The following is a 13,511-nucleotide window of genomic DNA, read 5'->3' as shown; positions in this document are numbered from 1 at the left end:
AAATAATAGAAAAAGAAGTAATATGCAAGTAGGGGTTGTTTTATTGAACAAAAATAACCCTAAAAGAATTTTTATTTTATTTTATTTCATTGAAAACATATTTTATTCGATATTTAAGAATTAAACTACATTATATTTATATTTTTGAAATAATTATGTTAAAAGATATTGAAAATATTTTGTTAAAATAAATAATAATTTTTAATGTTTCTTCAAATTTTAAAATTCTTCAAATCTGACTTTAAATCAGATTGTTAATTTCAAAAAAATTAAATTTTATAAAAAAATCTATATTAAAATTTCTAATAACAATATTTTTCAATTTTTTTAGAAAAAATATCTTAAATTCTTTTAATATATTTATATTCATTTATTTTAAATTTTATTAAAACATGTTTGATCACATTTTAAATAAAAATTATATCATTTTCAAGGTTTATATAAAATATTTTATTTGGGATTAAATTTCTAAAATTTTATTAAAAATTTGTTGTGACAATTTTTTCCTATTGACATTAATTTATTAAATTATTAAAAATTTATCTTATCAAATTAATTATAATTTTATAAAATATTAGAACTTTATTAATTATTTTGATATTTGAGTAATTTTGAATAAATATATATATTTTTAATATTTTAAAATAAAAATATTAAAAATTTAAGAAAAATAAAAGGATAACTATTAAAAAATTAAAAGTGAAAGTGATAATAATTTTTAAAATAGGATTAATGTAATAAATATGAAAATTAATTTTAAAAAATGGATAATATAAAATAAAAGAGTAATGTAAATTTAAAATAGTACGTGGGATTCCTTTTTAAAAACATGGGTGAAATCTTAGCCCTTGGATCAACATCAACTTCTATGAAATTTTCGGGAAAATTAAAAATCTTAGCCCTTGCATATAAACACAATTGTATATAATTTTTTATATTTAATAATAAATTTTTAATATTTAAAAAAATTATTAAAGGTAACTTTAAATTAATCATCAAATCTTACAAATATTTCAAATCCATCAATTGATAAAGGTAACTGCTAATTTAATCTTTAATACCCTAAATTAAATTCTTGTCTTTATCCTCGATAAACTCCAAATCCTTAAACTAACTTTAAATAAATAATTGGCGGAGCCATCATTAAGATGCCCTCAAATTTTAAAAATAAAAATATTCTTTGATTTGTGTAAGAATTCGAAAAAGCAAAACTACGGGTTTGTCCCACCTAAACAAGTAATTTTATGTGAAAGAAAAAAAAAACTTTAGATAAGTATGCACCTTGAATGAATTTTTTTTTCTTTTTTTTGTATTTATTTGAAATTTTATGTAGTGTTTATAAAATTAATTTTATTTAAATACTAATATACATTACAAAATAAATGTTTATAAAAAATTTTGAGTAATTTTATAATTGATATTTTATAAGATATTTTTTAGTAGTGGGTTATCTTTTGTTTGATTTTCTTTTTTTTTTTAAATTCATCAAGTAGTTATTAATTTACAAATGATTGCATAATTATATGAAGTATATGTTATTTAATTTTTAATAAAATTTAATATTATTTAAATACCTTATATTTTATTAAATATGTTTTAAGTATATGTTTTTTTTTTAATTAAAGAAACAAAGAGTTCCTGATATTTTCTTCTTTCTTTAACAGGCAATGGACGCATTGATTCATAAATCGAGGACAACATGTTTAGTGCTGCAGATTGTTGTGGTCCTTTTGGCTTGTTTTGTAGTATTTCCTTTCATCATAGTGCAACTAGATGAAGTGCTTACTGTTTCTGCTCAATCCTTGCTTCTTACCTTGTGTTTGTCTTCTTCTTCTTCTTCTTCATAGACCATCGAAGTGTTCTGGTAGATGCTGATTGGTTTGGTCACCTATGGATTACAGGCATTTTTCTTTCATGTTTCATCAGGTTGGTTTGGTGGATGCCTTTGAACATTTCCCCTAATTGTATTAATCCTTAGGATTTTCGTTGGGTAGATAATTTGTGTTAGGATTTATCAAATCAATTAGATATTGGGCTGGATATACCATATAACAAAAAAGTTTTATTTCTATCAAAATTTTACCGTAATTTAAAAAATTCTTTCTAAAGGAAAAAAATATAAAGTTATAAAGATATATCTTAGTCGATCTTATAATGCAAACATAGTATCTATTTTGGATCACTAAAAATTGATATATTCTTCGTACATAATATCTACTTAAATAGGAAAAAAAGGTTTTTTATCGATTAGATTGAAGTAAAAGGAATAAAATAAATAATAATAATAAACTAAAATAAAAATTCAAGTAAATTTGAGATAAGCAATATTTTTTCTTATTGATCTTCGGAATCATTATTTTGAAAATATAAAAAGCAAAACTACACCCGCCATCGTTATTTTATTTTACTAAACACCTCTTCTTCATTGATCTTGAAGATTGCTTATCTATTATCTCAGCACACATCGACATCAATAATTCAAGCCAAGACTTTTGATATTGACATGTTTTGAAAGAGGAGAACCATTGGCAGCTCAGCCCTTCTCTCATGGAAATATAATCCTTCAGCCTTCAGGAAAAGTCAAGCCAAGACTTTGATTCTGACAAGTAAAATAAAACACAACATCCTCTCACGTTATCATAATATAAGAGCAGCATTGCCTTTGAATAACCTCAGTCGAAATCCAGCTTTAACTAACTAGCCTTTGAACTGGCCAAACCTTTAAGAAAGCTTGTAGCATAAGCAGTTTTTGTACTTGTAGAATTGGTCAAGTAATGTTCTTAAACTAAATATTTCACTAGGCAGAAACACTGCCCAAAAATTTGTGTATAACGTACATTCGCAAATCCTTTTCCCAAATACTTACATCAATTCTTTCACTTGAATCCATAAGTCTACAAAGATGATAAACAAGGAGCAAACAACCATAAAATCCATAGATTTAGCAAAAAGGATTGCGCAATTCAGCTAATTTTTACTGTGATTAGAAAAAAATACCTAAACAAGCCAATGAAGATCTATGACCAAGAGTTTTTGCCCCAGTACTAGAGATGTCCTCAGTTTAAGAACCAATGAGCCCATTGCCTGTTAAAAGAAAGGAGAAGATATTAGGAACTCTCTGATTTCTTAAGTAAATCATTACTTTGAAAGTCCATGGTAAATTCGTTTGATTAAAACTAAAACAGGGAACCATTTTGTTTCATTTTTAAAAAAATATGATGCAGATTTGTGATAAAACACCAGAAGGAGGTATAAGAAAGCCAGTTTCAATACTTACAAGGGAGGAGGCTCTCTGTATATGTCATTGGAAAAGAAAACCTATCTCGACAACTATGTTCCCAGTTCAGTTCTCTCCAAGTTCTGGTCACCATGTTATAGAAAAGATGATGTTTGACACTTCCAAATAGAATTTCGTTCTTTCGTACTGCTACATAGTTAACTCAATATTAAAGATGGGCATGTAAAACCCAAATAGACTCTTGCTGTCCTGTAAAACCCATATATCAAATCTGCCTTTATCAACACCATTTGCAGCCACTAGAGATAAGTGGCCTTCAAGATTGACCAAGCAAGGGCGTAGAGTTTTTTCCTTGCATACAATCATCCACTAGAGATAAGTGGCCTTCAAGATTGACCAAGCAAGGGCCTTTATCAACCCGAAATTTGGCGCGAAATTTCGGCAAAAAAAATGGAAACTTTCATCCATGCTTGCATACAATCAGGTCTTCACAGGAAGCCTCGAGAGAGTATCGCTCACTTGCAGATCAACTTTCTGCCTTCGTCTTCCGTATTTTCATATAGGGGTTTGGCAGGGTTTAAGTGTTCCTCTTGGATAAATCTTCCAAATTTTTAATAATCCTATTTCCGTACGTCTCATAAACTCTCCATTTTTATACTACTTCCTATTAATAATTACCTACTTTATTGAATGATATAGATATTGAAAGGAAAGTCCATAAATATGGCATCTAAGAAGTCGTTAACAAATAGAATTGGAGTTTCTTTTGGCCTTGGAATTACTAAATACATTACATCTCAAGGTATATATAAATTGCATAGTGAAGGTAGGTTTATTGGATTCTTTTCTTATTTACTCCCTTCTTAAAATTCTTTTCTTTTGCCGTATTTTTGTTTCTCTCTACTGAAGGCGGGGGCAGGCTCTTGATACAAAAAGAGAGGTAGAGGATTCTTAAAAGAGAGGTAGAGGAAGATAAGAATGGATGATTTTGGGAGCAAGTTGATACGGGTAACCCAGAATGACAACGTGTTTGAAGTGGAAGACATCCTCACCAACATTCTCTCAAGGCTTCCTGTTAAATCCCTCTTGATATGCAAGTCCGTTTCTAAATATTGGCGGGATTTAATTTGCAGTCCTAGTTTTATGCATTCGCATCTAGTCCAATCTCGAGAAAAATCAAGTTATGCTTTCTATCCTTCTTATCCCTCTTCGGACGACAACATACCTTTGCTCACCAAAACTGAAAGAAAAACTACTCGAAGTTTCCTTGATTGTGATGGGTTTTACCTTAAACGTATGGTTTGTTCCTTTAATGGTTTGATCTGTTGTATTTACTTCCACGGCCCTATATTTTATGAATGGATTAAAGATAGTAGCACCTTTGACATACATATTTGTAACCCTGCCACCCGAGAAGTCCTGTTACTCCCACCAACCCCCACATCAGAACCTAAGATTGGTGTTTCTTTTGGCCCTACAATCAATGAATATAAAGTATTTCAGTTTTGCCACAGAAAAGAGCAACTTTATGAATGTAAGGTATATTCTTCCATCGTTGGATCCTGGAAATCCATGGGTACTGTTCCACACACTCCCTATAGTTCTTCCAATCATGTATGTATTAATGAAACGGTGTTCTGGTTTAGCCTATCAATAATAGACGGGCGGGTGGTCGGCCACATCCTTGCAGTTGATAGGGAGGAAAATTTTAGCATAATTAGGATTCCAAAGGAAGAAACTATGCGCCCTTTCTTGGTGAATATTGAAGGTTGTTTGTGTCTGGTGGCTCGACGTGGACTTGGCCGACTTGATATATGGGCTTTACAGGATAGTAAGGAGTCAGTTTGGGTGAAGAAATGGAGTGATAATATCCCCCGACATTTTAAGATTGAACACCTTTGCTATGTAACTGTGCAAAAGAATGAAATTCTTTTTGCAAATTGGGTACGTTCTGTTATTTATAACATGGAGACCAGAACTTGGAGAGGATGCAACTGGGAACATGGTCGTGAAGACATGTTTTCTCTTCCAATGGCATACACAGAGAGCCTCCTCCCATGTAAGCATCGAAATGTAAATTAGGGTGTACCTCTCTTGCAAGTATGGAGGGATTTTTCCTGATTTTAGATACAATTTAGCTTTATATTTTAAAATTAAAAAATAAAATGAAAGAGATTTTTTTTTCTTTTTTTCTTCTATTTTCCTTTTATGGACCTCGATTGAAAGTTGATTCAATTATCACAAAAATTTTCAAATATTATGGTATTAGAATTTAAGCAAGACCCAATCAACCAAAGTTACATGAAATAAAATTAAATTAAAAATAAAATCTAAATAAAAAAAATAGAAACTAAATTTTTCTAAATTTGATCTCTATTTATTAAAACTTATCACCAATTTACACTTAACTTGTTTTTTTTTTTTTTTCATATCTTAGTTATTTTTAAAATTTTCATAGAACCACTATCTTATTTTAACTCTCATTTTTTTTAATATTTATAAATAATTTTTTTTTAACCTTTTTATATAAATTTTAGATTTCATAATTTCTAAATTGATATATTGTTTTTGTTGATTTTCTTATAGATTCTAGCTTTAATATTGAAAATTTATTATTAAACATAAAAAAATGACATACAATTGTGTTTAACTACTAATATAATATAAGATTATTACAAACATATATATTCAAGCTTGTTTAGTTTAAAGTTATAGACCTTATGAAAAAATAAACAAAAAATGAAGAAAAGCCAAAAAAAAAAAATTATTTATTAAAAAAATCATAAAAGACAAATTAATATATGAAAAGAACTAAAATTATTATTATTATTATTATTATTATTGAATTTCAAAAGTGTTAACTCCTTTTCGAACTATATTTATTAATTAAAAAAATAAGTTTTTATGGATACACGAATAACTCGTTATTTTGACATAAAATATTGGTGAGACATAATTAATCAGAACTTTAAAAAAAATGATAGAAAAAAAAGTAATATGTATGTAGGGGCTGTTTTATTAAACAAATTGATATTTATGTCAATGATATTAATAAGCCTAAAAGAATATTTATTTTATTTGATTTCATCCAAAACATATTTTATTTCAATATTTAAGAATTAAACTACATTATATTTATATTTTTGAAATAATTATGTTAGAAGATATTGACAATGTTTTGTTAAAATAAATAATAATTTCTAATGTTTATTCAATTTTTAAAATTCAAGATTGTATGAATCTGCAACAACTGGTCGTATCGATCCCTGAAGCAACTTTTTGATGAAAATACAGCCCCACTCCTTGAAATAACTTTCTATGAAAACTCAGCCTTCTTTTAAGTTTTGAATGAATTAGTCTTTACATGCTCTAATGACCACTACTTCCAGGCCCAGAAACCTCTTTCTTGTTAAAACATTCTGGTTTTAGAAATTACTTAAGTCTATAGTGTCCATGTCCCTGATCACTATTATAAATGCTAGGGAGTCTGTATAAAATCAACTTGGATTAAAAGTTCTGGTATCCAAGACCTTACTAAGAAAACCAAAAAAACTGGCATGGGAAGAATCCAAGCCTTTACATAATAAAACAGGGAGGAAAAGATCTGAGGAAGCTTATTTCCTAAGCATCTTTGGTACTTCTATACTTGGAGGCAATGTTCTCCAACCAAATATTTCATTTGGTTATAAGACTGTCGTAAAATTGTGTAAAACATTTGGAAATAGCCGGTCTAAGCAAGTCTTACAACTGATTATGGATCAACTCTTGGACAGTCAGTAACTAATGTGATGTAAAACCAGAGAAGACACCCATAATTGGTAAGAGCACATGTCATTATAAATTTTACGATGATAATAAACAAGGGGCACACACATGGCATGGTAAAAAACAAGGATCAACAATAAAGAATAAGCATTCAGCTACAATCTTAGGTGGTGTTTGTTTTTTCACTTAATTTTAAATAGAACTTTAATACTTAATAGTGTTAAGTATTAGGTTATTTGTTTTTTTTATATAGATAAAAGGATGTATATTAAACGAAAAGAGGAAGAACCAAAAACAGTACCCTCAAAGTATACAAGGAGTATGCAAAAGCAACCCAAAGACAGCACTTCAAGAGGGAAAGGAGAGAAACACACCACCTTCCCTTACTTAGAGCTTAACCAATCTAAAAAACTTACAAGATAAAAAAGGCTCAAAACTATAGACACCCTAACCCAAGACCAAAGATTATATACAAAAGAATATTTCAGTTTTTTAAGGGAAAACTCCTCATTCCCAAAAGCTAACAAATTCATTTCCTTCTAGATTGACCAAAATATACATAAGGGGACCATTTGCCCAACCTTTTTACAAGTTTTCCCCACAACATGCCACCCAATAAGAGTTTTCTTCACTGTACACGAAAGAGTCCAAACCACACCAAAAAATGGAGAAAATAAGATTTCACATAACCCGCGTCTTTACACAATAAAGTAAAAAGTGATCCACCGTCTCTACTTCAGAAAGGTATAAAAAATCTCTATTTCAAAAAGGTATAAAAAACACCCGTTTGCCAATAAGTACCCCCTCCTTTGAAGTTGTTCCAAAGTTAAGATTTTACTCCAAGTATTAAAATGTAAAAAAAAAAAGAAAAATCAACATGTTACTTTTTTCATTTAGAAAATGTTAAATATTTTGACTTTTTTTATTCAACAAAAAATTTATAATAAGTCATAAAAAAATTTAAAAAAAAAAAAAAAAAACAAACAAACAATGTAAAGTGTAAAAGCAAATTGCTTTCATAAAAAACTAAAAAAACAAACACCCTCTATGATGAAACAATACATCAGCACAAGTTGGGAAAAGGAAATGTAAACAACACAATGAAGATCATGAGACTAAAAGAGACTGTTGTTCCAATAGTGGTAAAGTTGTCCTTGATTTAAGAACCAATTAATCCATTGTCTGTTGAAAGAAAAGGAAAAATTGTCAGGAACTCACTTTATTAAAACACTATGGTAAAGTCACTGCATTAAAACTAAAACAAAGAACTCTTTCATCCTACATTTTTAAATATGAAGCTGCAGCAATAAGTCACTATAAGGAAGATAAAACATGTATACATAATAAGCACAAAATCCCATCGCTCTTACAATGGAAGTTGAAAAAAATTATATGATGAAAAAACAAGTTTCAGAACTTACAAGGAAGGAGGCTTTCTGTGTACACTAATGGACTGGAAACCCTCTTTTGAAAATCACGTCCCCAGTCAAATTCTCTCCAAGTTTTGCTGCACATGTTATAGAAAAAATATCGTCGCCCACTTGCAAATAGAATTTTATTTTTCAGTGCAGTAACATGGTTGACTTCCTTAATGTTAAAAGCGTGCATATAAGCAGTGCATTTCTTGACCCATATGAACTCCTTGCTGTCCTGTAAAATCCATATATCAAATCTGTTGTCACATACATTTTTAGCCACTAGAGATAAGCAACCTTCTATGCTAACTAAGAAAGGGTATAGAGTAGCTTCCACTGGAATGCCAATTACACTAAAGTTTTCCTCCGTATCAACTGCAAGGATGGAGCCAATAATCAACCCATTTCTTACAGATTTGATGAACCAATACACCGTTCCATCAATACATATATGCTGTGAACTCGAGGGATTGTATGCAACACTACCTATTCCTTTCCAGGATCCAGTGATTGATGAATATACCTCACATTCATGATGTTTATCCTGAGATTTTCCAGATGGGTTGAAAAACCGAAATACTTTATAGCCATTCATTCTACTGCCAAAAGCAACACCAATCTTAGGTGCCTCTGCTGATAAACGACTTTGTGGAAGTAACAGGACTTCCTGAGTAATGGGATTGAAGATAACAATGCCCATGTGTACCTTCTTCTCAAAGAAGCTTTTGTAGCTAATGCTACAGATCAGACCATTAAAGGAACATATCATGTGTTTACACCAATGTCTACTGCAACCTGGAATAGTTTCAGTGGTTTCTCCATGAACCTTAGTCAGAAAAAGTACACTGCAGCACAAACAAACATAAGGGTAGAAAACATAACTAGGATTTTCTTGGGACCGAAGTAGCTGCAAACGCTTGAAATTTGGACTGCTAATTAATCTCCTCCAATTTTTAGAAACAGACTTGCATAACATAAGGCACTTCATAGGAAGCCTTAAGAGAATGTCAGTGATGATATCCTCCAGGTCAAACAAACTTTTATTCCGGGCACAGACCAACTTATTACAAGAATCATCCATTTCTATCTTCTCTTTACGTCATTTGTGTCAAAGAGATGACAACTTCTCTAGCAGTTTGTTCTGAATTTCAATCAAGCAGCAATAAAGTCAGCAACAGTACCCTGCATTCATGCTTCCTTCACTGCTTTGGAATTTGTCATCTGGAGGGCCACATGGATAGCGCTTGTTTAGTTCACGTTCAGCATCAATACTTCTACTGCATAAACTGCATGACATCAGTGCACAATCCAAGGGAAATTTCAGTCAATTCAAAGCATAATTTTAATGAACAAAGATTGAAGTTGGTTGCAAAAAGAAAGAGCGTACAAAGGAAATTTGCAGATACAACAAAGCCAAGGGAATTCAGCAAATAGGATGGTCAAACGTGATAAGGGAGAATCAAATTCTCCATGATACGTGCTGCATTCCTTTTCTGTTAGCATAATATCCGTTTGTATAGTTGTAGGGATATGCTCAATATTTGTATTTGATTCTTTCCTATTATGTAGGAGTTTACAACTGTAATTATCGTGTATATAATGAAGAGTTATCTCCTCATCTGGTAAGGAGGATTTCAGTCATTTACCGTATTTATCAAACACCTTTATGGTATCAGAGCATGGTTTCTTTCAATTCTGACCATGGCTGTTTCGTCTTCTTCACCTCCTACTCTTCCGCTCAATATAATGATGCATATGCTCACCATTAAACTGACCTCCTCCAATTATCTATTGTGGAGAAATCAGTTCGTTCCTCTGCTAGCTAGTCAAGAGCTTTTTGGTTATTTGGACGGTAGCATCACGGCTCCTTCTCCCATGATTACTGCCTCTGATGGCACCCCAAAATCCAATCCTACATATACCTCTTGGCTGCATACCGATCAGACACTGCTCAGTTTACTCTATTCTTCTCTCACAGAGGAATCTATGAGTGAGGTATTGGGTTTCCGTCACTCCCACGAGGCCTGGCATGCGCTTGAAGTCTCATTTTCACACCGATCAAAGACTCGCGAACTGCAACTCAAGGATGAACTCCAGCTGATGCACCGTGGCTCTCAGTCCATTGCTGAGTTTTCTCGCACCTTCAAAGGCCTTTGCGATCAACTGGCTGCTATTGGACGTCCCATTGACGACACGGATAAAGTCCACTGGTACCTACGTGCATTGGGACCCGACTATAAGATCTTTTCTACCACCATGATGTCACAACTTCCTCTACCATCCTTTGCTGAAATTGTTCCGAAAGCTTTGAGCCATGAAATCTTTGAACGGTCAGTCTCCCATTCATTTTCCAACTCTGCTTATTTTGCACAGCAAACTTCTAAAGTGGCTGGTCACAAGCAAGTGAAGCATCGGTCTTCAGCTTCTCCTACACTGTTTGCCAACTCAAAGTCATCATCCAACTCCTCCGTCCACTGTCAGTTGTGCGACAAAGAGGGCCACTTGGCTAAACGTTGTTGGAATTTCCTGAAACTCAAGAAGAAGCAATCGGCTAACCTTGCTGAGGCTTTTTCTGCTTGCTCGATTCAGGATTTTAATGACTTTGAATGGTTCCCTGACTCTGGTGCAACGTCCCACATGACTAGTGACACCGAAGGTGTGAATCAACCGGCTGTCTATTCTGGTAATGAACGTGTCATGGTTGGCAATGGTCAGTCCTTAGCAATCTCTCACACTGGTTCCATTTCATCTCTTGTTCCGTCTAGTCCTCTTCTTTTATCTAATGTCTTAGTTGTTCCTAGAATTAAGAAAATCTTATTTCTATTAGTCAACTTACTAAAGACAATAATTGTTGTGTTACCTTTTCTTCCTCTGGTTTTACCATATAGGATCGGGTCACAAGAGTGGTATTGGGAGTCGGAAGATGTGAAAATGGTCTCTACGTGTTGGATCGTCATCATCATGCCTTAGTGTCCACTACTTCTTCACCGCGAGCATCTGTTCGTTTATGGCATACTCGCCTTGGTCATCCACATTATCTTACTGTTGCTTCTCTTTCTAAATTAGGATCTATTTCTTGTAGTAATAAATTGGTGAACAATGATTCTGAAATTTGTGTTGGTTGTAGACTCGGCAAAAGCCACCGTTTACCTTTTTCTCTAAATAATGAATGTTGTGTTATGCCTTTTGATCGTTTACACTGTGACCTATGGGGTCCGTCACCAGTTTCTTCTTTTAATGGATATAGATACTACGCGGTTTTCATTGATGATTGTACTAGATTTAGTTAGATATTTCCTTTAAAACACAAATCTGATTTCTTTGATAATTTCATCAATTTACAACGTTTTATTGAGACACAGTTTTCCGCCAAAATCAAATCATTTCAGTGTGATGGTGGAATTGAGTTTACAAATAATAAGTTTCGCTCTCATTTGCATTCGTGTGGCATTGATCTTCGTCTGGCATGTCCTTACACTCCTAGTCAAAATGGAATTGCCGAACATAAGCATCGTTATGTCACATAAACAGGTCTTACTCTTATGTTTCATGCTCGTGTGCCGCTTTCCTTATGGGTTGAGGCTTTCTCTACTGCCGTCTTTCTCATTAACCGACTCCCGTCACCATTTCTTGCTGGCAAAACACCTTATGAGCTCCTGTTTGGTAAGCAACCCGATTATTCTATGCTTCGTACTTTTGGGTGTCTTTGCTTCCCTTATTTGAGAGATTACTCACCTAATAAATTGTCTCCAAAATCTACTCCTTGTGTCTTTTTAGGTTACAGTACCCTTCATAAAGGATTTCGGTGCTTAGATCGTAAGACACATCGTGTCTATGTTTCTCGACATGTGCAGTTTTATGAACATACCTTTCCCTATAATGGTGATTCTGTGCAAAATCTGCCATCTAACATTGACTATATTCATTTTTCTGAGTCTCAGGAATGTGTTTCTAGTTCTTCTAATGTTAGTACTTCAGATTCTTTGCCTTCACCATCTTTCTCGAATTCACTGTGTCTGCCTTGCAATGATATTCCACACTTGTCTTCGACTTCTTCTCCTGGTCCGCAAGTTCCTCTTGATGAGGACTCTCTCTTGGATTCTGTTGCTACAGATTCGACCACTCCTTCACCAGTTTCGTCCTCTCCTCGTGTGACCACTTCCAGCCATCCGATGATTACTAGAGGGAAAGCTGGTATATTCAAACCACGGTTGTATCATGCTATGCATATCTCGTCTTCTTCTCAGTTGTTTCAGGCTCTTCTTGCTCTCAAAGAGCCACGCGGCTTCAAGTCTGCTGCAAAACACCCTGAATGGCTCTCGGCTATGGATGATGAAATTCACGCACTGAAGAAAAATGATACGTGGGTTCTTGTACCTCGTCCTCAACATCATAATGTGGTTGGCTGTCGCTGGATTTTCAAAACAAAGCTTCACTCTGATGGGTCTATTGAGCGTCATAAGGCACGTCTTGTGGCTCAAGGATTTTCTCAAGTTCATGGTCTTGATTTTGGTGACACCTTTAGCCCTGTGGTGCGTCCTACTACAGTCAGAATCATTCTATCCTTGGTTGTTACTTCTGGATGGCGTTTACATCAGCTAGATGTTAAAAATGCCTTTCTTCATGGCTTTCTCAACGAAGAGGTGTACATGTAACAACTGCCTGGCTACACTAATCCACAGTTACCTCAGCATGTTTGTCGTCTAAAACGTGCTCTTTATGGCTTGAAACAAGCTCCTCGAGCTTGGTTTCATCGATTTAGCTCATTTTTGTTCAAACTTGGTTTTCACTCTAGTCAGGCTGATTCTTCGTTGTTTGTCTATCACTCCTCGCTTGGTACTGTTTACTTACTTGTTTATGTTGATGACATGATCATCACTGGAAGTACTCCTTCTCTGGTTCACACCTTTATTACTCGGCTTTCCAACGAATTCTCCATGAAGGATTTGGGTGATCTTCATTATTTTCTCGGAGTTGAAGTCCAAGCTAATGAGAAGGGTTTATTTCTCAGTCAAACGAAGTATGCTCTTGATCTCTTGCAACGTGCTTCAATGATTGATGTCAAGCCTATTTCTACACCTTTTGTTGTTGGA

The 13,511-nt window shown here is 33.2% G+C and overlaps 2 protein-coding genes across 2 annotated transcripts; one reads left to right on the top strand and one right to left on the bottom strand.

The window, feature by feature from the left end:
• The first annotated feature begins 4,112 nt into the window (after positions 1-4,112).
• On the top strand, positions 4,113-5,320 carry LOC109121753 (putative F-box protein At5g52610). Its single transcript, XM_019216985.2, has one exon. The coding sequence runs from the start codon at positions 4,217-4,219 to the stop codon at positions 5,318-5,320; it is 1,104 nt and encodes a 367-aa protein (XP_019072530.1). The 5' UTR covers positions 4,113-4,216.
• A 3,093-nt stretch (positions 5,321-8,413) lies between these two features.
• On the bottom strand, positions 8,414-9,693 carry LOC109121810 (putative F-box protein At5g52610). Its single transcript, XM_019217101.2, has one exon. The coding sequence runs from the start codon at positions 9,497-9,499 to the stop codon at positions 8,414-8,416; it is 1,086 nt and encodes a 361-aa protein (XP_019072646.2). The 5' UTR covers positions 9,500-9,693.
• Between the last annotated feature and the right edge of the window lie 3,818 nt (positions 9,694-13,511).

The sequence above is a fragment of the Vitis vinifera genome, chromosome 19 (assembly GCF_030704535.1).
Source record: "Vitis vinifera cultivar Pinot Noir 40024 chromosome 19, ASM3070453v1".
Classification (NCBI taxonomy): Eukaryota; Viridiplantae; Streptophyta; class Magnoliopsida; order Vitales; family Vitaceae; genus Vitis; species Vitis vinifera.
The sequence above is the reverse complement of the archived record's forward strand: the minus strand, read 5'-3'. Positions and strand labels throughout refer to the sequence as shown.

Excerpts from the sequence above, each read along its gene's own strand:
- LOC109121753 (XM_019216985.2), top strand. The coding sequence starts at position 4,217 with ATGGATGATTTTGGGAGCAAGTTGATACGGGTAACCCAGAATGACAAC.
- LOC109121810 (XM_019217101.2), bottom strand. The coding sequence starts at position 9,499 with ATGGATGATTCTTGTAATAAGTTGGTCTGTGCCCGGAATAAAAGTTTG.